Below are 27,005 nucleotides of genomic sequence, written 5' to 3' on the forward strand. Positions count from 1 at the left end.
GTGTGATTAAACTCATTACCGTGGCATGGTATCATATTGAAATCATTTTTTGAACATACAGATAAGCAGCAGCACTACTTTGGGGTAGATCAAATTGTGTCAATTTCACATTATCCCTATCATTTAACAGGTTTTTTTTTCTACTTAGCAAAATCTCAAGTGTACAGACAAAGGGAGATGATTCATGAAACACACACCAAGAAACATCTCAATCAACCAAAGGCCTGAATCAATCTGGTCATTTACAACAGGGCAGGATTAAAAAAAATATGATAAAGACAAATTCTGTAGTTAAGCAATACAAGTTTATTGTCGGTAAAAACAAGTTGGCAATATCCAGGGAGTCGTCACATGATGAACACAATGTCATCACAAGTACAGCTCTCGTAACATATTAGTTCCAAACTTCTTACTAAAAATGTTGTCAAACGACAAAAAAAAAATATGTAAAGTATAAGAATATTTATAATAAAGAATAAAAATTTGGTACAATACAATTAAGAATTGTTCTGTTATAGAAATACAATAATTTACTTATGAAAGAAGTGGAGCATATTTTGTGAACCCTAGGCCTGCTACCAGTCTTAGTCATACTATACAAATATTACATGCAAAAAAATCAACGTTCAATACATTATATTATACAACTGTGGTGTCTCCTTCAACAGAAGTGGAGGGAAAGAAGGATTGGGACTGGATATTGCCCGATTGTTCAATGGTAGGCCAAAAATAAGGACAGTTTGGTCATTTTACTGCAGATTCTGCAACTTTTTAAAATGCCAATCTGAATATCTATCAACCCACCATATTCTGTTATTTTGCTACCCCTTTTCTTGTGTAAAATTTGTCAACAGCATGTCAAAAATCTTAAAGGTTACTACAAATTGCATGGAAGGAGAAACCTGCTCTATATGTATCCCATGATTCCCTCAACAAAGTAGCTAAAAAGTCTGGCGGTCCAATACTGATTCACACAAACATATTTCCCCAGATATACAAACATTGCAAAAACATAAAATAGACGAAAAATTTGCTTGGTATCAAAAGTTGTGTAGTAACCTTAAAGATTTGTGACTAAAGATCTCGTTTTTTAAAATCGAAATATATTAGTAACAGATATTTATTTGTCTTTACATAAATAATTGAAAATGAACATGTACTTCAAGCACTGTATTATATCATTATCCTTCTTTACACAAAACAGTCAAAACATTTAACTGTACAAATAAATACATTATTACAAGAAAATGCATTATTGTCCGAGAAACACATGATTCTGGCCTGTAAAGAAACCAATGATATATACGACTTTGGTGAGGGGAATATGAAACCAGTTTTTAGTATCCAGCCAATTCAGCGAAGGTGGCATCCAATTCGTCGCTGATTGCCTTATATTTCTCCTTCTCAGTAAGCAATTCATCTGAAAAAATAATAATGTTAAATTAGATTCTGTTTATGGTGGTGGTAAAAACATATGAAATACAAATTTACTGTAGCAGAATTCTGAGAAATTAGACATGTGACTTTTTATGAGGCATCTTTATCATACTTCAACAGCTAACACTATTAATACATGTACTTTACAGTTCTAGTAAAACATAAGCTTTTTGTAAGAAGATATTATCCTCTGCACTTGCTTTGATGGTATAGAATTTGGTCAATTTCCAAATCTAAGATTTTATCCTTCTTTTTTGTTTGTAGAGTGGTTAATTTCAGAGTTGCCACTTATAATACTTCATAACCTAAGTATAATGTTTATATTTTGTTTGGCTATGACTTCCTTCTATTAAATAGTTTAAAATAATGCATACATTAACTGAATTTTTAAAAATATAATTTGAATTGCCAATTAAAAGAGATGTGTGGTAACTGTTAGGCAAGTAAAATCCAAAATCAACATCTTATCAATTTACTGTCAACAATAGTAGTGTCATCACAGAATTGCTCTAAATCAGCCTGATATATCAGATAAATATTATGTTGTTTGCTTGTTCATTTTCATTTTGTTTTAACATATTATTTTATCATACAACAGGTCACAGTGGTTCAAAATTTGAAAATATATTCTTAAGTCTCATCCATTTTCATTATGAAAAGTTATTAAAATCAGATAAATGTAAAAATCACTCTCCATGATGTTTTATAACATTTTCCTTTACACATTATATCTTCCAACACTTTTGAGCCACTGTGTATAAAATGTATCTATATAAGTTCAAACCTGTACAACTGTGTAGATCATTCAAAAAAAAGCATGCATCTCTACAAATTGTTTAAGTCTGCTAATGTAGCATCCATTTCTTCTTGCAGATCCATTCTTTGTCTGTGTTCATTTTCAAAATCCTCTGTAAACACACACACATGCAGAAAAATAACATCATGCAATCATGCCCTCACTATGGTGGCAGCAGAAAACAATTTTCATGAGGATTAGTACTTTTTTTTCTTTGAACTTGCCATTTAGCCAAATAATAGCAATTTGTTTAAAATTTTCTATTCTGATTATACACCTTATTTTTTGGAAAGATCCACTCTTAATTTCTACTTTAATAATGCTCTAAATATTATAAATATGCAGGAAATTTCACTACAATCAGTTACCAAAAGATGTAGTTTTCAATAAATATCATGAAAATCTGCTTTCTTTTCAACATATGTATTTTATGTTTTTCAATTAAATCATAAACTGATTGTAATACATGAAATTTGTATATGTTATTAGTACACATGTTCTATAACTTGCATGTTTCAATGTTAAATTATCACACAAAAGGCATTTACAGTAACACTAATATCAATAACTTCATTACAGACACTCAATTCATTAACAGTAAAGTATTCCATCAGCTTATCAGAAAAACAAAAATACTATTCACCAAATTCTAAACTTTTTTTATAAAATCAAAGATTTTAACATTTTTCTGTTAATGAATGCATCTTCTGTAGTGAAATTAGTGACAATACCTGCATTGACATGTCAATCATTCATGATGCATTAAATAGATTTGAGGAAATTATAAACTAGGTAAACCGTTAAAACCCATTTCATGTTGAAGCCTGGTTACTCTTTTCATAAATGATGTATCATACACATATCGTATCGTATAGCATTGTCTTCTGGTAGTAATTGATATTTTTTCTTTTCTTATCTAAAGGGAAGTAACTGTATGATAATCTGATAACACATTACTTCCCTTTGATAGATAGTCTCTTTTTCCTTTTTTGATTACTGTCATAACTTTTGGCAATTTTGATTTGTATCTGACCTACCTTGGATTTTGTCCACCTCTCTCTGTAACGTTTGAACGGTACGGTCACTAGTTTCAGCCCTATATTCAGCCTAAGGACAAATCACACAAATATCAACATCATGCAATTAGTTAGTTTTCTGGATCTTGGGCAAAAAATTGGTTCTTTATTGCAAAAGGATTCAGCATTTCTTTTCTTTTCAAAAAATTATTGTTTCTTTCTTTATGGTATGAATAACAAATTTATTTTTTATTTTTAAAGACAAGAAATTGCTGAACACTTTGCACAATCTAAAACTAAACAATGAGCCAAAATAATTCCTATCATTTTTCATACTTGTTAGTCAATGACTGTTTAGACATGCAGGTTCATATTTTTTCTTAATTTCAAGGAATTATTTTGGCCACAAACAAACAAAACAAAAATCTCTCGAGGTAAACTCCATCTTCAAATTTGCTCAAGATACTCTCTAAAATCAAGTCAATTCTCAAGTATTTTCAACTTGTATTTTTTTTCTAAAGAGGCAAACCATACTATTATATTTATAAAATCTACAAAACCAGAAATGTGATCTTGATAAATAAAAACTTTGACTTGAGCAAATTTAATGATAGAACCTCTGGTCTAGCTGAAAAACAAAAAACCAAGATAACAGGTGCAACAACATAAACTAATCGCTCGAGGGCACCATGCACCCTACCTTCCAATCGGTCTACTTCTTTTTGCAACTTGGATACAGTTCTCTCAGCCTCTGTTGCACGATTTTCAGCCTTTTAAAATGAATGGTAAAATTCAAATTATCAATCGTCTTTTACTTTGTAGGCATGGTCATGTGACTTTTAAATTTTTTTAAGAGAGTGTCCATTGGTCTTATATTTTTTTAATATTCCTGGATAGTGTTGGATGGTATTTTTGTTGGACAGTGTCACAAGGCCATGTTATAAATAACTTTTTCTGGTAGTGTTGATGCCTTTTCTTCTTTTTTTATGGTTGATACAAAAATAATAGTGATTCACATAATTATACAGAACAAAATGTGTGTACTAAGTATACTAAAAAAATGTAGAAAGCAGAGCATTGCCAGATAGGATAGCATAGTGTTATATAGAGAGAGAAGCACATAGTATTTATCATAATTTGGATTGGTGCTCTAATTTTAACCTGTAAATTAAAAACAGATAAATTAGAACAATCAGTAACTAATAGTTAAAGTTTTCATCTCTTTTTTATAGAATTATTTTTTACTTCTCATCCTTAAAAAAAATCATGTAAAAATAGCTAAAAGGAAGGAGACTTGAAATTAAATGTAACTTTTCTTCAGAACACCTTTCGTTTAATTTCTCAGGTGAATTTCAAGCACCATGCAAATGAAGGTAAGAATTTGAAAAAAAACTGGTCCCACTTGGAATATTCTGGCTCAAGAAAAGACAGAAACCTAGTAGAGATGCTTAGTATACAAGCATTGATTTGTTTACATATAATACTTACATCCTTCAGTCTGTTTGTAAGATCTCTGATTGTTTCTTCGTAACTGTCCTCTCTCTGTGAGGCCTGTTAAACACAAGTACATTCTAGACATTAGTAAAGTGTATAACTCAACAATGACCAATGGTCAAGTTTAAACAATGTGGAAAGATTTCAAAATCGAAACTTCTTTTTAAACCAGGTCTTTTTCTCTAAAATATTGACTTCTCCAATTACAATTTTTGCCCAGATATCAAACAGCAAAAACATCACTAATAGCTCTTTAATTTTCTGATCTTTCCATATTATTTTAATCTGTAGATAAAAGTCTTAGATTGAAATCTAAAGTTCAGCAACTACAATAAATATAACTATTATTTTAACGCAAATTTGTAAACCACCTGATGATCATTCGTATTTTGATATTTTTTTCAAATTGGATCCACTGCAATTCTTTTTTTTCAAATTTAGATGATCAGTTGGCTTTTCTCATTTAAAATCTGCAATTTATTACAAAATATAACAAATATATATGATGGACATAGCCATGCCCTGTACAATACTGATCTGCCTACAATATAAAAGGAAAAAAAGCAAAATAAATTAGGCAGACACAATACATTTGTAAGCAATAATTAGCAGGAACCTACAGCATATCTAATCTATTATATAATTAAGATTTTTGTTCAATTAACTTTTTTTTCAGTTTCTTGCCAAAATATTTTGCCTAAAAATTGATAAATTGTGGATTTTCACATTTTTACATTCTGAACATGCCTACAACATCAAATTGAGGCTGCTATGTTTGACATGCTGCCAAAATAAAAATAAATCTACATCTAATGCATTCTTTTAGATTAAATTGCTTGAATTTGGTAGAAAAATATATTATCTATATTTGAAAATATTCCTGAAATTATGCTTTGTGTATTGTGCCTGATTAAAAAATACTTACACTAGTTTGATATAAAAACACTTATGAACTTTATCAACTGACCCTTAAAGGTTTTCTCTCAAAACATAATTTCAAGAATATTAATTATGTGTTTAGAGAGCAGAAGCTAATATAATAGTGCTTATTATTAGTTAACATTCAATTTATCATGAAAATGAGCATATATATAAGACCAACACTTAAAACTTTGGGGAACTTAACAATATACAAACATGTATATCAAAATTTGTTTTTGTTTAATTTTACGTTTTAATAAATAAATTCAATTTTTAATGTAAATAACTGCAAAGGCTTATTCTGGAACCCTGATAATCTTAGCAATTTTGATACAGAAATGGAACAGACCTTAATTAAAGGAATTAAGTCTTTTATAATTTTAGCTTTTGGGTACTTTTTGTTTAAAAATATAGAAAATGCTGATCTTAATTCAAAATTGTGAACTATGTTCTATTTGAATAGATAAATTAGATCTTTTTTATGAAGGAGTAAACTGTAAATTTTCCATTTTTGTAACTATTCAAGAAAAACCAATATGGTGACCAAATTTCAATTTTAATATAAAAGCTATAAAAAAAAAATCATCATTTAGTTTTACCCCTATTCACATATTAATGTGTGTCCATGTATACAAGTATAATCTTTACAAAATCTTAATTTCACACAATCTTTAGATTGAAAAAATATCACTGTGACCTAGAGTTTTTTATTGTTTTGTTTTAATAGACTGCTAACTACAGTTTGGCAAAGTATGAACAAAATCTATTGTTCATAACTTAAGTTTTTAAGAGAGGAAAGTTAAATGATTAAATGGGTCAGTTCATGCGCCGCAAGAAAGCGAACACCATGCACCATTTGAATATGGTGTTGGTTTTATACCTCTTCCTGAGAAAGCTCGAGAGATTTCATATTGTTTCCAATAACCTTCAACTCCTCTTCGAGCTCCAGGACTTTCCTGAAAAAGCAAAGAAATGAAACAACTTAAGTACAGCCGGACCCAGCCAGTTTATCTTACCTGGTCATTTTGGACCTGAAGGGTTTTGATATTTGCCCCAACAACTGTGAGCTGCTCTTCAAGATCAATTACTTTGCTGTAAAATAAGAAAGGGTTTACTAGGCATGTTGATTTTATGAAATGAACAACCTGATAAGCCCAATGATGAAAAATGTGCTTCATCAAATATGCTTCTGGAAGTTCATTTCAAAATCGTTTTTTGTTTTTGTTTTAAAAGAAAATAAAACTCCATGCTTTTACAACTGAAAACTCTCATGCCACAAATATAACTCCAGCAAACCCAATCATTAAAGTATGCTGAAATAAAAATATGGGTGTGTAAATCTGGCTAGGTCTAGCTGCTGATTATGAAAATTGTGTGATTTTGGAATGGACATATATACAAATTAAATTAATTTAACGTTAAACTTGGTAGAGCAATATGAAAATTACTTTACTGAATGAAATTTTGTTCATATCAAAATGATCAAGTTAATTATTTTTATCTAAAACAGAGAATGGCTGGTTACCATGCATAAACTTTCTCTGTGTAAATGAAATTATGTAAATTGTTTTAAATGATAACATGATTTACAAAATGCATATAAAACTGACTAGTTATGCATACACATAACATTCCAGGACTTGCATTCACACAACTTTCTTCAACAGCCATGGAAATATTTTCAGGAGTATTTGGAATATTATACATTTCTCCAAAGACAACTGAACCATACACAAACATATAGAATTGAAATTAGCAATCAATAAGGAAAATATGCATTCTAAATTTTGTTCATAATTTTCTATTATCCAATTAAAAAGGTGAAATGCATATTTCTTCAAAGATTTGCCAATTTTAGTAATCTCAAAACAATTTGGCTTGTTTGAATAGTTATAAAATCATAGAACATTTATCATAATACCCCCACCGATGAAATCTAGCCAAAGGTCAAATGATTTGAACCTTATTCAAACAAGCCAATCAATGCAGTTATTACAAACACAACATCGAGCATGCTTACCTTTTCTTCGCCTATTTCTAGGCCTCTAAGGTTGTTAGTAGCTATATGAAGTTCATCTTCAAGTGTTTTTACTTGTCTGAAAAATTCACAACAGGCATACAAAGGGATCAACACACCATGCAGGCATGACCACATGCATTTGACATTTTGGTTTATGTGAACTCTGTCCACAAAATGGCAATTCAAACCTTCATTTTCAGTTGAATTCAAATTCCATTCCTTGACCAAATCGTCAATAAAAATGTGACTGAACATTTCAGGGAATATTTTTTTTGCATTTAACTTCTGTAAACAAATACTTTGTACATATACTAATCTTTTGTATATAGATTCAAGGGTCAAGAGGGCATATTTTCTGAAATCGGTCAATTGTCAATGTGAAATCATGCTAACACACCATGCAAATCTTAAATAACACAATTTTTCTTTGAGTAAAAGCTTTTTTTCAATTAAAATGAGCTTGTATCATTACACTTGTTTTAATTCTTCTTATAAATTAAATGCTAAGAACATCTTGCTTTCATTCATGTAAAGTATTCCTCTTGAACATATATTTTTTATCAATTAAACTTATCATGTGATGTAACAGTATCATGTGACAAATGTAATAGTATCATGTTACAAATGTAATAGTATCATGTGACAAATTCCCTACATATAAAGTGCAACAAATGTTAGTATAAGGGTATAACTAAGCACTTTTCCTAAGCACATGTATGCGTTATGGCTTTGATTCTTTGTTTTGTGCTGATAGACAAAATATACAATGAATATCTTTTTTTCTATGTGTTGCTGCTTTCTTATGTCTCTAACATTATCTCAACCAATCTGAAGAAATTGGCATTGGTCAATTTAATGTTGAAAATGCTTATGTGTTGTGTTCTATTGAGATAAATATATTTGTATTCAAATACAAATTTACCACAAGTTTTTTTTTTAAATATGTTATTATCTCCTCTTGAGTTTACCTCACAACATTGAAATAGTGTGAACTTTGTGGTGAACAGATTGATTAGACAGTGAGCTATGAAGCTGATTGTGTATGTGAACTAATATTCCCTATTAAGCTGTGTCTGTTAATTAACCATTCACCAACCTTCTCATATGCTCGTATTTTTCTTCAGTGCGTTCTAATTCAGTTTCAGCTACTATCAACTTGCGAGCAGCCTAGAAAATGTTAATTATATATGGTAACACACACAAAGGCATTCCAAAGCATTCCCTATACTCACGCTTCTGCAGCTTCTAATCGTGCCTCGGCACGCTCGAGGTCCACTTCAGTGATAGCAAGTTTACGGGCAGCCTGTTGTAGGAAATAGAAGGGTCAATTCCTTTTTTCAAAACTTTTACATGTCCAAATATTTTTTCAAATTTCAAATTGTTTTTTTTAACATTTATCATGCTTTTGTTATTTAACAAATGCCAAATATTCTTTTTCTAAAACATCATGCAATTTTTTACACACCATGCTGCAAATCAAATTTGGGGACTACATTACTTATGAGTGTTCAACAAAATTTTGTAAATCCTTACACGTAAACATTAATATAAAATTTTCAGAATATCATTTTTTTATGGAGATGCAATAACAAAATTAGAAAATATAGCTAAATGCTATGTTAATTTGTTTGACAGTTGAAATTTTACTTTTATGAAGAAATGAATGCTGCATATTTAGACATAAAACTCCAATTATCTCCCCTTTTTATTAATATTCTGAAAACTAAGTCTAACAATACATAAATCTAACTGCACCAAAATTAAATGGTACAATTAACGTGCAAGGATTTTCAAAGACATTGTGAAGAATGCTCATGCTTGCTATCACAAACCATTTACTTTGTTAATTCACAACATTTACTTCAAAAAAAATAAATTATTTACTTTACTTTTACTTTATTTGAAATATTTAAAATTGATAAAACAATGAAATAGTTATAAAATTGAAATCTTAACTTATTACCTATCTTATAATTACTTGAAAAACATCAAAATCAAATCTTATTGCAAATTGCATAAATAAACATGCTCTTTCTCAAATCAATTTCAGAACTGTCAATTTTCGCAAGATTCACCAATGAACATTAGCTTTCAATTCAGATTCTTTAAGAAATAATTATATATTTTCATATATTTTTTCATTGTGAAAAGCGAAAATTAACAGTTCCCTTACAGAGGAACAGTGTTGACTTAGATAATCACAGCCACCAACCATTTACTCTTGAGAATGTCCTGGTACTGACATATTCTTTTTTAATGCATACTTGAATAGAGAATCAATAATTCCACTGGGTTGTTTTATCTAAGTCATCAGAGTCCTAACAAACAAGAACCATCAATGGAATATGTGTTTACTTTTAGAACAATTTTTTTCATTGCAAAACTGAATTCCACATATTTCACCCATGTTTCAGATTTCAACAAAATTTCTATTTTCTTAACAGTACACCCTTTGCTGCAAATATTTAAACTAGTTCTAATAATGAATTAAACTAATATATTATCTTCTACATATATTTTTCACTTATGCATATCAGAAATTGTCAATGTGCAAGATGCATTTTTCTTGGGACATTCTGTGAATTGAATGCAGCAAAGAGTATATTTAGAGAAAAGAGAAGAGTTAATAAATAGTCATGCACAAATCTGTATTACTGAGACTTCTGTAGGCTTTCATGCTCCATGGTCAAGTCTCGCCTAAAATGAAACTGAATTCTGGACTCAATTGCAAGGGAAATAACTCAGATTAAATTGCAAAGGTTCATGTGCAAGGGAAATAATTCAAATTTTACAAATTTTGAGAAAAAATCAAAAGGAAACCAGTATAGATTTCAGATTGATAAGATAAAATTAGAGAGACCGTTTTATGAAGGAGATTATCAAACAATTCATTGCAGTATAGCAAACAAAAGCTATCAAACATTAGTCCAGCATAAAAGAAAATCAAATGGTTAATAGAAATGAACATTTTTTTCAAAACTTTTCTCAAATGGATAAAAGGGTAATTTATGTCACACTGGGTAATAAATAAGTGGGAAAATGCATGGAAATATGATAGTCTTGCTTTCTTTTCTGTATAAATCATCATCCTCAGAAAACATATTCAGAAAGTTTACAAATATACTTTTTCTCTTGAGTCCCCCCCCTAAATTGAAATATTAAAGTGAATAACAGATCTTAAGAAAGCAAGACATCATTTCATTTTTGTTCTCAATTTTAAAGATATCTTATGTAAATTTAGTAATTGATAAAGAATATATTTTCCTTGCCATTCTATCCTATTGCTATCATGTCATTACATGGAATTGCAAAAAATATGGATTAATGAACACACAAAATAAAAGATAATAAACAGTCGAGAACAAAAACTGCTAAGTCTATTTGTGTCTTTTGATGGTCACCCCAACTGATCATGCAAATGAATCACCTCTTCATATTTTTTATCGGCTTCTTCAGCTATCCATTTTGCCTCAGTCAATTGTTTCTCAAGTTGGTCTATTCTTTCGTCATTACCACAGTTAAGGTTTTCCAAGACCTTCCTATTTCTGAGTGCAGAATACAGTATAAGAATTAATATAAAGCTATAGACTAGAGGGCATATGAACTAACAATCAGTATTTATCTCTTGCAACAAGATGAGAAGCATGCCAATAAGTTTTTTGTGGCACAGTCACCTCGTCGTATTTTCTATCAGCATCCTCGGCAATGTATTTGGCCTCTTTCAGTTGTTGTTCGAGAGCATCTATTCGTTCATCATCTGCAACACTACGACTTTCTAGTACCTTTCTTCCTCTATGAAGATGATTTAAACAGAATTATTTAAAACATTTTGACCAAAAATACCAGCAACTGAAATATGCCACAAATTTTCACCATCTAAAAGAATAGAAAGTCATTAGTTTTCAAATGATTCCTGAAAAAAATAGAAAAAAAGGAATATTAATTGTCTAATGGGCAATAAAAGCTAAAAGTTATAAAAAGCCACACCCAATGACCACAGATTTTACCTCATCATATTTTCGTTCCGCTTCATTTGCGATAAGTTCTGTTTGTTTTAAGGCAGCTTCAAGCTGTTCTATTCTCCCGTCATCGAGAAACGTTTTGTTCTCCAAAGCTCGTCGACCTCTGTCAGAAAAAAGAAAATCCACATGCAAGCCATTAATTGTCTTATTACCTCAGTGTATTTCTTCTCATTGTCTTCAGCAGTGATTTTAAAATCATGCAAATTCCTCTCCAATCTATCCAAATTTTCTTCATCAGTGGAGGTTCGAAATTCCAATTGACGTCTGCCTCTAATGCCATGCAAGTAATTTATAACAGAAATAAACACATAGAAACAAAAAAGCAACTGGACAACATCTAAGCAGGATTATCTACCATAATTGTCCTTATTAAAGTTCATCCCTCTCATAGATCATAAACTTGTCCCCTTTTGAAAATGTCAATGCTTTTATCTGAACAGATATGGTATATTTATCCCAATTTGTTAGTCTCAAGGGTTTGAAATGCTTAATCATTTTGTTCTCAATAAACTTCTATCTCTTATTAGGAAGGTAAAGGTGCAGAAATGAAACATAAAAGTGACAGTGCATTAACTGTGAAATTTTCTAAAACAAATGTTTTAGCACTTTTTTATTACGGTATTTGCTGTAGGTGTGAGGTGCATAAAATCAAGTAACACAGTACTAGTACGTAAATAAAAGTGTTTGAAATAAATAAAAACATTCCAGAATAAAATAAACCTTAAACCATAAATATTGTATGGCATTAGAGGCAGTATATGTTATCTAGTGAGTACATGATTTTTTGCACGTTCCCCCATATGTACTGAATAGTTAAGAAATGAAAAGACTTTGGTCTGCTCCTTTAGAATACATGTATCTTATCACAATAAACAATTTCATTGAAGAAACAATTTAAAATCAAAAATAATTTAATCTAATAGACCAAATCTTAACATTTCTCAACTATTTTTCACAGTAGGGACAAAAGCCAAGAATTTATAATTATACATATATATATATATATAATCATAAGAGGGTTAGTGTATATAGATTAACAGGAAGTAGGGAATCATTTAAAATTTCCTTTTACATATTATCAGGTTTAACATATGCAAGCAGGATGTAATTGAATCTATAGATCAGCCATTTTTCTGTACTATTCACTACAACATGTAATGAAATACTAAGGTCTTTTGTAGTATTGTATTATCATTAAAAGCAATGCATGTATTTAAGTGTAACAGGTTGTTAGCTCTAACATGGAAATAGATAAAATTGGCATATAGACCATGTTTATAGTTATGTTTTTCTTGTACTTATATTGTACATAGCTATTTTGTAGATCCTTTTATCTTTTACCATATACATGATTGTGTATCTTAATCAGAACTTTAAAACCTATTAATCATAAATTTTTGAAAGTATTAATTTTAATCCACAAATTGTTTACCAAATAATGTATTTGACTGTTTATACTTCATTAGCCTAACAGGTATATAAAACCAGTTTCTGACACATTTTGGCTAAGGGGTATATAAGTGTTCATTTGCCCCCATCTATCATCAATTACTTTCTTTCCTTTTTATTGTTATTCAGGTCAATTTTCATTAAAATAAAACTTCCAATAATTATCTGCATGTACAAATAATCTCTTGAAACATTTTTTTGTTTTTTTCTGTATTCAGAACTTTCAAGAAACTGATTTTTGAGAACTATTGTATGAACTCTACAAAATGCTATTTAGCTTTTTCAGAAAATCAATAATACATGTGTAATATCAATAAGTCCTTGAGGAAATGATGCATGTAGGTGACTCATCATGTTATATCATTCCAAAACAGTCAACCTGTCCCTTAGGTCACTTTATAGGGGTGTGAAACATGTGTTATCTAAAGATCCATTTTTTTAAGGAAAAGATTTACTATATTTCTAAGATTTGTTTCTTATGAAGCATACATTCATAGGTGCCCATTCATAAACTTTCCGTTTCACCTTTTTCTCCACTGAAGCTTGACTAAATTCTAGTCAATATTTATGTTGAACCTTTCTATATTTTATCTTAACATTAGGCCACACCAATTTGATTCCTTGTTCGACGGACCCGCCCGCACCTATTTTTTTCAAAACAGATTTTTTTATTTTTATTATATTCCCGCTTCCCGCATCCGGAAATGAAATCATGTCCATTTCCCGCACCGTTTTTTTTTGTAAATATTATATAAAGATCTCAACATTTGTTTTTTAAAATCAGTCTAGCCTTTATATAACGATTTTAAACCTATCAGCACCCCACAACACTGTAAATATCTGCGAGAGTATTTGTTTCAGCATGAAACCGATTTATTCCAAGCGGGAGTGCTCCGATATAAATAGAAATACCAGTACAGAACAAAACGTTGGTTTCTTTCCCCCTAACTTATATTCCCTATAAAAAAATGTTCGTTGTTAAAATAAAGTACAAAGAACTTCTGAAGGATTTGCCTTCAACTGCAATTATAATGTATGGTGACGGTCATACCCGCTGCAGGTTTGTGCACCTGTCCTGGTTGATTCAGAGACCCGTCATTCGGCAGTTATCGTTTGTTGATGTGGTTCATTGGTATTTTCCCGTTTGAAAATATAATTTAGATCGTTGGTTTTCCTGTTCGAATTGTGTACAATACTAAGTTGTGGTCCCCTATAGCTTGCTGGTTGGTCTTGATCAAAGCACTGTGTAAAAGGCCGTACTTTGAACTATGTTTGTTATTTAATATCAGGTTTGGACCAACCCTTCCTCAGACAAGGGCCTTGAAGGGTCATTTTACCATGTTTACTGTTCAGTCTGTTGTAGAAAAGAAAATAGAAAAGGATTTGTACAGTGCTACTATACAAAACCTTTGACAACTTAGAATTTTTTACTCAAAAAGAGGAGAAATACATTATATTTTAAACAACTTTTCTAAAAGAGGGATGGGTCCACTTATTTTGAATAATATTAAACTGTTAAAAGTCCAGGAATATTAGGAAATTCTTGGACATGTTTTGACCATTTAATACCAAATATTATAGTTCTTTGGGAAAATATAAGCCCTTTTGTAAAAGTTTTTTTACAAAAAAAAATATTAAAACTTTAATATTTTGACCCCTCATAAAAGGGATATTCATAACATTAAGGGGTTGTTCTGAACCTGATTATGACTTGGATGGAAAATTGTCTCATTGTCAGTCACACATACATATACCAGATTTAATTATTCAATTATTTCTTGTTGAACAGGGAAAAAATACTTCATAAATTAAAGACTGAATGTCAAGGTACAAGTTATAAATCAAGTTTTAATATAGTCAAAACCTACTATTTTATGTTTACAAAAAAAAATTATAATCGCTCGCCTTTACTTTTTAAGCTTCGCCTCAAAAATTTGCAAATTAAATATTTTTTTATTAAAACTTTCAAATCGCTCGCTCGCCCCAATTTTTGGGGTCCAAAAATCCGTAGAACAAGAAATTAAATTGGTGTGGCCTTACAATATATAGTCTTTTTCTATATTTTATCAATATCTGAAAGATTTTATGAATGCTCTAGTGTTATAGGCAAATGTGTGTATTCATGTTAGTAAGTGTATAATTCATTTCAGAACATACTTTGAGAATTCTCAACATGAGGTGAAAATATAATGTTATGTTTCAGTTATCTCCCCTTCATTAACCTTTTAAAATGCTTACCTTGCAATAAAAAGTTTAAAAAAACAAATTTGTCCTCTCATGATTTTGATGATTTTCAAATTTCAAAACATTTTTAGATTTCATGTTAAAAGCACACCTTAGTCCTTATGCTTAAATCATAGTAAAATGAAAGCTATTATATTGATTATAGCAAGGCAAACAGCATTGAATAAGTACCAAAGTATGCTCTGAACTCAAATATCTTATCAACAACTTTTAAACTTCCAAGGTAGGAAATAATTTATGTACAATTATGATAATTCAATGAAATATGAAAAAACATAACCTAAATATGCATATCAGTGCATGCAAAATCAGTATAACTGAGAATTCCCCATAGAAATACTTATGAACAGCCAGTTTGCTTTTGTGGAAATCTGTACTTTAAATGTTATCTATCAGACTTTGAACCTGATCTTTTTACGAGTTTTAAATTTATTCCAAACATGTACAAAAAGTTGATGTTTCTTTACATTTCTAATAAATGATAGTTGTTAAAGCCATGATAGATATTAAATTTCAGTACAGACAACCACACAGAAGTAAAGATAGTAGATTTATAAACTTCTTTCATTTCTTGGGTACCATTCGTTTGTTATTTCAAAAATATTTAATTGAAAGGCGAATATAAAAATTTCGTTGTTTTCTTATTTCAAACTAAACAACTCAGAATGTGCTTTTCACTTAAAGTTCTTAGTTTAGTAATTTTGCGAATGCTCAATAATGGTACACCAAGAAAAAAAGGAATTCATAAAACTGCTACATGATATATATAATAAATGAATATATTAAATGCAAAATATGGTATACCAACATGACCAAGTATGAATGAAAGTGTAGTTGATCATTCAATGTAACAGCAACCCAAGTTGTTAAATTACTGTTTATAATGTGACAAATGCAAATGTAAATGCTTTATTTTTTCATTTTCTTTTAAAACATCTTGGGTTTGCTGTTGTTAAGTAATATAGCAATATATGAATGTAACCTTGTCTTGTGTTAGCCATATCAACAACAAATATCCATACTTAAATCTATTCCCAATCCTTGTACCACATTACCAGAGTATATTTAGAAAGATTTCATCCCACCCACCAAGTACATGTATTTGAACCAATACTCTTTTCTATTTTGAAAGTATTTTTGCAAGACAATATCATTATTTTGACATTTGCACCTTTGAGAACTTTACCCCCCCTTTTTTTCAAGTCTGCGTAGGCAACAGATACACAATATGATGTTGGTATGGCTAAAAGAATGATATATACCTTTCACTCTCATCTGCAGCCTTTGATGCTTCCTCTAATTTAGATGCTGCTGTTATGTATCGTTCCTCAGATTTCATAATATCTTCCTCTAACATACTGATTTTTCTTGTTAAACTTTGGATTTCTTGTTCATGCTGAAATTTACAGCAAAACCATATTAAGCATACATGTTCAATTCTTTAACTAACAATAAAATATGGATACTACATGTATTTATATGTTCATTTTATTCTTATAATATACTTTTTTTAATATTTTGTACATACATTGTATGTTTCAGTCTTCCTGCTGATTTATAACAAAGTGTACCATTATGTAGAATTAATATAATTATTTTCATGGGTTGAACAGTTTGATGTCAAACTTTCCAGTTAAAGTGAAATGATCAATATACATTTATAATCAAAACTACAGTTTAATGTCAGATGTATTTGTATACATACTACAACATGAATGACCTTTTTCTAAACAAACTTCTTTTATAAAACTTTGTTTGAAACTGAATTGTAGGGGAGATGTACCTTTTCTTAATGACAAAAACATTGCTTTATATAAATTTCTAAGCTGTCATTTTTCAACTATTAATGGACAATCTAACTACAACATGAGAATTTAACCATAACTTGATAACAAACTTATAGCTTTTTTAACAAAATAATATGAAACTTTTTGAGGTTAACAAATTGTTTAACATCCTGTTTTTACTCATACAACGGGACAAATCACACACTCATCATTGCTCATATACCACATTATTTGCATAGAATTGACTCTAGCAATTTACATTTTGTATAACAAATTTGATCAGACCTCAAACCAATTAAATATAAATACACATAGATGTCAGTCAATATAAATATCTACATCTACATTACAATGCAAACTATAAAGTTTAGTGGCCCCATCCATCAATCTATTTACATGGGGGTTGATCAACATAAAGTAACAATTTAAACTGTGTTATGTTTGTCACTCTTAGAACATTGTAATATATGATCCATGTCTTCATAAAGATACAAGTTAGATCTATATCAAATATATCAATATACGAATCAGACAAATAACCTTACAGTCATTTATACAGTGAAACCAATCAAAAATAACTAATAGACTTAAAACTGTTTTATATCCCTTAGGTTCATGACTTTCTTATCAAGGTTTTTATTTAGGTCGTTGCATGATCAGCTACATGTACATGTACATGTATATACATGAATAAAATGTAGTCTTGGAGCTTTCAGAACATACATGCATGTAGCTGTTAAATCATGTTCAATGATATGTGTAACATGTATCTATGGGCAGCATCGATCAATTTCAGTTTAAAATGTAACATTCAAATTTCATTTCAACATATCCAGTTAAAGGGAAGTTTGTTAAGAAAATAACAGGTTTAACTGTTTTGTAACCTACATGCACAATTTTGGTAGTTGAACCTCATAAATACATCAATACAGGAGGTATTTAATTCATGTCACAATTAGCAATTTATTACACAAATTTGCACACAAGATGCATTTTTATAAAGGCTGAATTAGGTTTGAAATGACAGAATGACTTTATATAGGTAAACAACATGAGATCTCTTAAAACAGCTTACACTGCACTATTTTACTGTTTAAGTGCAAATTAAATTTAAACAAACAATTAGTTTATGGTAGTATTAAAATGTCTACGCCCAATTTAAAGTTGCATGAGTCATCATCTTCATCTATGGGTACTGCATGTATTGTTAGAGAAGTTGATAAATCATTTCATGTGTTTGTAATTATTACCTATGTGATTTTTTCAATATTTATGAACTATTAAAAGGAATTTGATACATTGTACTACTAGTAAAAGACATTGACTGGTATTTAAAATGTTTACAGTTATATTCCACATACATGACATAGTAAATTAAGAAAAAGTTTTATAGAAGAAAATAAAATTATATACTAAATCTCATCTAAAAATTAATCTGTTTCTCAGTTCATGTACATGGGAATGTTAGCTTATAGGGTTTTCTGATTATTAACTGCATAAGATTTCATTTAAAATTTTGCATACAATTTATACAATTTAATAATAGCTTTTTTGTTATCTTTAAAATTTGTAAACAAATTAACAAAATCCCCTTGATTCTTATCTGCATAATATCCCTCAAGGTATCTGTTTATAATATTCATTTTTTTTGTTAAAGGAATTTGACCAGTTGTAACTTTTTTAGCTGACAAAACATGTTATGCATCAGTAGTCATTAAGGTATATCTAGGTAAAGTTATGACTGGAATTCACTTTGTCCTCATTATTTAAGTAGCAGTTACAATTGAAAACACTTAAATGATTAAAAACCTCTCCAACTGTCTCTGTCTATTGAAATATGATATGACAATATTATATCTATAAATATTATATATAAAGGTGTGGTGATCAAGGTATGATGAAAACCCATGTTTAAATAAATGTTTTGCACAGGAAGTGTGTGTTCATACTACACATATTTTAACAAATCACTCATGCATTTTGAGAATGTCTGTGGTTTTCCCACTGATATGGAAAGGATTGCCCTTGGTTTAATCATTTCTAAGTTGTACAAAATGCCTTATTTGTCTGATTTTAAATGGTGAACTTTGCATAACTTTTAAAGAAGGTGCCTTTAAAGAAAATATTACAAAATCAAACATTTAAAAGCAACAAATGAAAGAAATTTTTGTTTCCCCTTACTCAATTTCATAAGTTTTATTGTATTTCTCTTTGAAGGAATAAGTATGTTTTAAGAGTTATTTACAGGAAAATCTTAAATTTTCTATATTAGCAAAAATATTGTTTAAAAGTGCATTTCATAAGGTCAACAGTAGCAACTGTCTGTAATATATATAAAAGCCCAGAATCTTTAATAAAGTCTGCAATAGAGAACAATATATACAATGTATTATACACAATGTATATATTGTACACAACATTTATGACATTATGTGCTTTTTGTGTACTTTTAATGACATTGTCAATATTTGTTGATAACTATCATAAATTTTATAACATAGTGTATACCTGTGATTACATATAATTGTGGAACAATTTAAAACAATGTCCTATAATGTTAGGGCCTGATAAGATACTGATGGTTTAAATAGTGAAAGTTTTAATAGCATAGACATTATGTGATCATATCTCAAAGTAAATAAAGTTATCAATTTGTACCAAGATATCAAAGAAATTACAGGTGCTGCTAAAAAGGGGGCTACATTGGGGGATAGCTTTTAGATTAAAAGTGCCATCATACAATACTTAATAATTGTGTATGCTATAATTTTAAGAACTAATTTGCCTTGGTGTCAATTTGAATAATAGCCCTTAAAATTGATATCTTCGAAGAATAAAGTAATTGCATATGTTTGCAATTACCTGTCTTCTTTTAGACTGGACAAAGTAATTTTCAACCTGGATACATCTTTACCCTTATTAAGTTATTAACTTTTGTACATCTACAAAATTATGTACATGTAAATGGAGGATGAATCATAAACATTAGCATTTGGATCAAGTTCTGATATTGTGCACCTATATTTTACACTAATGTGTTAACAATGTAAGATGTTTAGGCCATAGAATATATAATGTATTATTTCATAAAATATTGAAGACAACAATTTCGTTTTCTCCAAAAATTATCGAAAGTATTTCAATTATGTGGAATTATTAATTTAGAGTGATCTCCCTTTGTATATCCGCCATACCATACTTGGGAAGAAGCCGGTACTTGCCCGGTCATGAATAATTAGTCCCATTTCTCCGCAAAGAACATATATAATCCACTTGTAATTTGATATGCATGCTAACAAATATTCCTTAAAGATAATCCAATAAGAAATACACATATAAAGCTTTTACAACTATAAAACTCTAAAGCGGAAATGAAGGCAACACCTACGGTGTCTATGGTCCGTTGAGAAAACTCTAGTTGTGCTGATTTTTCTTCTAAATCATCTTTTAACTTTTCATTCTCGTCTCTTAAATGTTGCATTTTCTCCTTAAGAGCATTCAATGCCCCGCCACCTGCTTTTACGGACATTTTGAAAATATTAAACTTTAAATTTTTCTCTTGTCAATGAATTCCACTCCGATCTTTCTTGACCGTATTACTCCACTATAATTTTTATCACTTCGACTCAATGTAGGTCTTCGGTGTTTCTATCGCTATGTTTTTTAAAGCAGCTACTCGGTTTGTATGTAAAATTGAAACTGATTATTAAATAAAATTGTCCTTGACGGATACCACAATCACAACCGTTACGTGGTTAAAATATCTATATTCTTACGCAAAGGGATACACATTCAAATGTCGCACTACGAGTCATTTGACCTAAAATGAGACACCTGTGCTGTTTACTCAATTGCTTATCCCCTTACGGCAGATTACATTAAATCCAAATATGGTAATAACGTCTTACTTTTACTTTCATTTTGATAAGTTTTTACACGTTGTTGACAATTAAAATTATATGAAATATAGTAAATAATTACAACATGGAATCCATCCTTAAAACAGGTAAATAAGATTTTGTTACGTTAAAGGCGAGACAGGTGTAATTGATAATATTGCACTTTTGGGGCATTTCAAGTACAGTTGAAAAAATAATTTATAACAATCAACCAGGGTTTTAACTATTTCTATTGATAAAAAAATAAACTTTGTAATTGGTAACTTTAGAATTTGTATAAATGGAAAAATAAATTGTTCAGTTTTAAGACAAGTGTAACCTAACATCATAATTAAATACTAGTATAATTTGACGCTCAAAACATTTTAATAATAAACTGATAGAACGAAGTCCTGTTTGAAAAATATCCCTGGTTTATTCATTTTTAAATATTGATAAAATGGAAATAATTGAATTTAAAGTGTAACAGACACAAGGTAAATGTATCAAAGTAAGTAATTAACAGGTTTTTGTGTGTAATTACAGGAAGCATAGCAGCTATACGTTTCCATGTGAACAGGTTCATTACCCCTAGCATCTATATATGGATGCGCCAATTAGTGTATCAATGTAGAAATGCACGTGCAGTGTGCGATAAGAATAGGTTTTAGACAAAAATGTGTAAATACATGTATACACAATCAGTTATACATGTGTGTGACATTAAACTTGCATCTATTTTTAACGGTTAAATTGAGCAGTTTAGTTATTATTAAAGCAATTTGGAGTTTTGACATTTAAACATTTAAAGTTTACCGACTATGATGTGTATGCAGTGCATGTAGAGGGTAATGGGAGGCTGAAGTTCTAAACATTTCGTTAATGCTTCACCCCAGATAACATTGTTTAATTTTTACAGGTTCTTATGTTTTGAAACATCTATCTTGAACGTCAAAGTTGTCGTGTCACCGATCTATCTTGAACGTCAAAGTTGTGTAAAAATAAGCTGACATACACTTCTTAAGCTATGTAAACATCATGCAGGTTCATGCAACTCTTTTATTCATTATACCATACCCTAATTAAAGACACCCGCAATAAATTTTGAATTTCACTTCCAATGATCGCAAATTTAATCATAGTGTTTGAATGCATTCCTAACTGGAGACAAGGAATCATTGCCCCACCGGGTCTGGGTGTCCGTGTTGGTCGTTCGGGAACATCGTTTGATGTTTCATGGTCCGAGAGTTCCATATCCGAAAACAAAGGTTCATTACTATAAATAACTCGGTCAAATTCTGTCATAGGATTACAACTATGTTGTGGTGCATTGCCACCTTCAGGTTCAGGTCGTTTTGTAATTTTGATTTTTTTCTTTTTTTTCTTCGGTTTATCTGCGGCCTCACCCGTTTCATCGTCAAGTTGTTCCGCCTTTTTCTTCCTAACTTTTTTAGTTCCTGTTTTTTTCTTCCGAACTTTTTTCTCGGGTTCGTTTACACTTTCGCCTCCTAAAAGTTCTGACGTAAAATCCTGTGACAAATTAGATTGTACCGAGTCCTGAGAGAGTTGATAAGAACATACAGAATCTTGAGATAGTTGAACCATGTCCGTTAAATCTTTTTCCGATTGGAATTGATCATTCATCGTTAAATCCAATGACTTTTCTTCTTCGATAGCATAATCCTAAAGTCAAATTTGCACTAATAAATTTTTTAAACTTTCAAATGTTTCGATCTCAGTATTAAACTAATTCAATAGTATTTATTTTCATTTTATTAAATTTGAATACAAATGTAAACAAATCGAAGTTGAAACGGGGTGATAGTTAATTGATAGCACAGCCGATACGTAGTTATCCTCTGAGTAGCGCTGCATTCCATCACTGCATTTCCATATCAGGTATTGATGACGTCACACAACACATTATGAATAGGTAATTTGTTACCGGAGCAATACACATATCTTATACACGTGTGGTGAGATAGTACACTCATGAAGAAAGTCGTTAATAAGATCAGAATGTAAGAAAAAACAGATGTTAAAAGAGATATGTATAACAACACATTTAATGCAAGCCATGCGCTTAAAAAAGCCTTTAAGTTGATTATTGGTAATGATGAGGAAAAAAGTTTTGACACAAGTTTATATACTCTTGTTTAATTTCAGTTGATTTATATATTATAATTAATAAATTTTAATTCAGAATGTTGTTGTACGCGAACCAGACGTAACAAATTGTCACAACTGTTCGAAAATTAAACCATAAAACTACAATAAACAAAATCATCTGTCTAAAAATATTAAATGAAATTAGATTTAAATTTTATAAATAAATTGTTTTCATTTTAAGAGGTAGAGTATTGAAAACTTGTGTCCTATTTTCTGTGCGTTTTCACACTGTCGTAAAATGTTTGCATAGGAGGATCCTTACCTCAGCAATTTGTTTTTCCGTCGTTTCGTATTTGGCTTGAACATCTTGTAACTGTGTTTGTGTATTATCTAAATCGTTTTCCGTCTGTATACTCTTTTTCTGTAGGGAATTGTAGTCATCTTCAATCTGAAATGCAATAATTTTTATTAAATAAAACTCGAAATATTCCATTATTTCACATTTCCCTGAAAACAGTAAGTATCAAACTATGATGAAAAGAATTGATTGTATTAGTTTCAATAGCAATATCTCGTATATATTATGAAAAAGAACTGGTCTGACATGAAAAAAAGATCAAACTATTAGTATAATACTGGTAAGATGAATTTTGAAAGTATTTGACCTCGTGAATTTCTTTTCGTCGAAATATTTTTTTTTTGTTACTGAGTTCTTGTAGTAAGTGCAACCAATTTCCAGTTTGTTTTTAATATTTCATATTTTTTTATGAGTAAAGAAGTTTTTTTCTCGTATATTTTGCGAACTGTGCGCATGCATTCCCCCTTATAAAACCCACCACCCGTAACATGAAATCTACGACTTCTCAAGTACAAATGCATATTTTAGTTATGAATATTTAACTCTTTCCAAAATAAGTTTTATATAAAAGATTTTTTTTATGACAAGTATAGATTATACTATAGTATACAAAACAGTATAGAAACTACAGACCAAGACCAAGACGATTTTATTAAAAAGCTGATGCTACATGATGACGAGCTCATACAACATGAAACAGACAAGCTCATGCAAATTAAAATTGAAATATTTGAAACAGAAAGTGGTATGAGAAAATGTTTCGATTCCTAATAAGAGTAAGATTTTCGGGTGCATAGCACTGCATCCTACAAGATTCTATTTTTAAAATGTATTGGTTTCATATTTCAAGATGGCGTCTCTACCGTTACGATGTTTGGAATGTTTCCCAACAAAAAGTGATAATCAGCATTTCAGGATGGGTTCATGTTATGCATTATATTACATCATATACAGAACACGGATTCCATGTTTAATATCCATATGTTTTATACTCCTGACGAGAGTAAAGATCCTTTAACAAGCATCAGGATACTGCATGTATACATCAAAGTCCATCGTTTTACCTTATAAATTGTTAAATATACGTTACATATCCACATTTTCATATTAAATACACTATAGAACACATATTCCGTATTGAGAATTTAATCATTAAGTCACATTTACGATCGAACAATGAAAAAGTTCAGAAGAAGCTTCCGATTTTCGCGAATAACCACGATTTTGCAACAAATTTGTAAAACACAATAAAGCTTTGAAATCTATATTTTACCTTGGCCTTCGCTTCCTCGGTCTCCCTCAGTTTTTGTTCCAATTGTTCAGCTCTATCAAGAGCATTTTCCTTTTCCATTTTCATGGCAACCATCTTCTTCTTGATAGCATCCATATTGATAGTTTTTTGTAGTGTGGTTACTAAACACAAAACAAAAGAATAAAAAAGCGAAGGGAATTGGCTTGACTAATCTGCAGACGAGAGCTGTATTGACTGACTGAGACTCCTGCTTTTCTAGACCTCGCTCCACTCAAGTCGAAAGATGCTGTGCCGAAGTAAACAGTCAAGGTTGTTGCCAACTAAATTGAGAAAGAGATTCTGACGGAATGTGCCAAATCGGCCTATCGGAGGGTGTGTTATTGACGATCGGAATCCCCCATGTGGTTCGTCTGTTCAAGCGAAGCGATAAGATTACAACCATCTTTGGTGAAGGCAGACGACGCGCAAGGCATCGCAGACTTTTTCATGGGGGTGTGTAGGTTTGTTACGAAGGATTATCAACTTAATTAACAGTAACCGAATTTTGATCTGATCGTTGATTATTGAGTTTTCACCCCCATTGACTACAGATTTATTAATTACCTAGCATATGGAATGTCATAAATTGCTGATATATCTAATTTTGTATCATGCCCTTGTTAGAAAATGAACTTATCTTACATGGGTTATTTTAAATAACACAAGATATATATGTAAAACGAGAACTATAAACCCGAAGTAAAAGTTTCCGAATGCCATGGTTACAGATGAGGAAACTATACTTTTCTAATCAGTTATTGTATTATTGATATGAGTCGGTTCAAGCATAGATGTTTTACTTACATCTTATGGTATTTCTGTAATAGTGTCCCACCCAATTAAAGATTTCAAAGTCTCTTTTTTAAAATCACTTGCATTATTCATAGCTTAATTTTCAAATTTAAAAAAATAAATGTGTTTGGTAAGCATTGTAACAAAATCTTTCAATCCATTGTATTATTTCGGATAGCTATTACTTATTTTCAAATTACAAAATAGATAAAAAAAAAAAAAAAGATCAAGCTTTTGATTTGTATCACTTGTATCTAATTCAAAGCTATTATTTATTTTTCAAATTTGTTGAAAATGGAAATAGGAGTGTGTTAACGAGAAAGCAACCAGTCAAAAGAGCAGAGTGAGACAACAAAAGCTTACTTTTTAGTTGAAACAATTAAACTTTGGCCACACCAATTAAATGCTTGTGCTTTTGACTTTTTAATATCTTCAAAAAATGAGTTAAGAGAGCAAAATTCATATGCTTTTGAATCTCGAATGCATATTTTAAAAATCATGCCAAAAAAGCGAGCGAATCCGAAGAACTGTGATTAAACTTGGAATGTCCTTAATATGACCCCGTCAGTTTATGTATGATGTTTTCTTTGAGGTCTTAAAATCAAGAAAGCGTTCATTAAAATTACCATTGTTATTTTTTTTAAATCTATAAGCGAATGGTCACTGGAGTCAAAGTGAATAGCAATTGTTGTTAAAATATGTGATTGTACATTTTACTACGGATATCCATACCATAAGATTTTGTTTATGTCTTTGACCACCTTTAATTTTCAAGAGTATGTACATTTACCATTCATATCGGATCTGTTCTTTTTTCAAAGTTCTTTTTTTTTCTTTGCATTTGTTTATTTGTTTATTTATTTTATCATTTAGATTACCTTTTAATCTCATTTTGTTCACTCTTACAATTAGATGACAAATGAAACATATTATAGACATGTAAAACCAATGACTTTTTGACATCTTTAAAAAGTAAAACGTGCAGACTTATTTATGTTGTAATAATAAGTCATATATGATGAAAGATTAACTTATATGTAATTATCATTTGTAATCCATAAACACCGTACTAAATAAAGCCACATGTTCACAGCGCGAGTCAGAGGCACGCGTCAGTGTTTTCTCTCATATGGTTTTGATTGCATATCGATCTAAAGATACATTTTGAAAATGGATCATTGGTCACCTACAGTGAAGGTCATCTGGCATTTAGGCCGCCAAAGACAAAATCAGTTTATTTTAAGTGTTTTGTCTTGCTTTTTGTCTTTGCTTTTAAGGATTGGTATAATCAGTTTTAAAGGAAAGAGGTTCAAAGGGACAATTGATTGATATTAGTAATCTCACTTAATTTTTAAATGGGATGTTTATCTGTTCACATATAATAATAAATA

At 30.2% G+C, this 27,005-nt stretch overlaps 1 protein-coding gene across 17 annotated transcripts; it reads right to left on the bottom strand.

Moving 5' to 3' along the window:
* Positions 1-291: 291 nt before the first annotated feature.
* LOC134716048 (tropomyosin) lies at positions 292-25,141 on the bottom strand. 17 transcript variants are annotated; one of them, XM_063578747.1, is made up of 9 exons: positions 24,805-25,141; positions 23,496-23,621; positions 16,662-16,795; positions 11,359-11,476; positions 8,917-8,987; positions 6,545-6,620; positions 4,738-4,800; positions 3,950-4,019; positions 292-1,420 (listed from the first exon to the last, which is right to left on the bottom strand). In XM_063578747.1, the coding sequence occupies exons 1-9, from the start codon at positions 24,916-24,918 to the stop codon at positions 1,338-1,340; spliced, it is 855 nt and encodes a 284-aa protein (XP_063434817.1). In that variant the 5' UTR covers positions 24,919-25,141; the 3' UTR covers positions 292-1,337. The 17 variants fall into 17 exon arrangements, with proteins under 17 accessions (XP_063434817.1, XP_063434818.1, XP_063434816.1 ...); XM_063578748.1 differs by lacking the exons at positions 6,545-6,620; positions 8,917-8,987; positions 11,359-11,476 and adding exons at positions 7,685-7,760; positions 8,781-8,851; positions 11,859-11,976; XM_063578746.1 differs by lacking the exon at positions 6,545-6,620 and adding an exon at positions 6,681-6,756 and having other exon boundaries at positions 24,805-25,139.
* Between the last annotated feature and the right edge of the window lie 1,864 nt (positions 25,142-27,005).

This window comes from Mytilus trossulus, chromosome 4, assembly GCF_036588685.1.
Source record: "Mytilus trossulus isolate FHL-02 chromosome 4, PNRI_Mtr1.1.1.hap1, whole genome shotgun sequence".
Taxonomy (NCBI): Eukaryota; Metazoa; Mollusca; class Bivalvia; order Mytilida; family Mytilidae; genus Mytilus; species Mytilus trossulus.

Excerpts from the sequence above, each read along its gene's own strand:
- LOC134716048 (XM_063578743.1), bottom strand. The coding sequence starts at position 22,708 with ATGAATGATCAATTCCAATCGGAAAAAGATTTAACGGACATGGTTCAA. Across the intron at positions 7,761-8,780 it reads AAATACGAGCATATGAGAAG|ACAAGTAAAAACACTTGAAG; the intron begins GTTGGTGAATGG and ends TGAATTTTTCAG. Across the intron at positions 4,801-7,684 it reads TAGAAATAGGCGAAGAAAAG|GCCTCACAGAGAGAGGACAG; the intron begins GTAAGCATGCTC and ends TGTGTTTAACAG.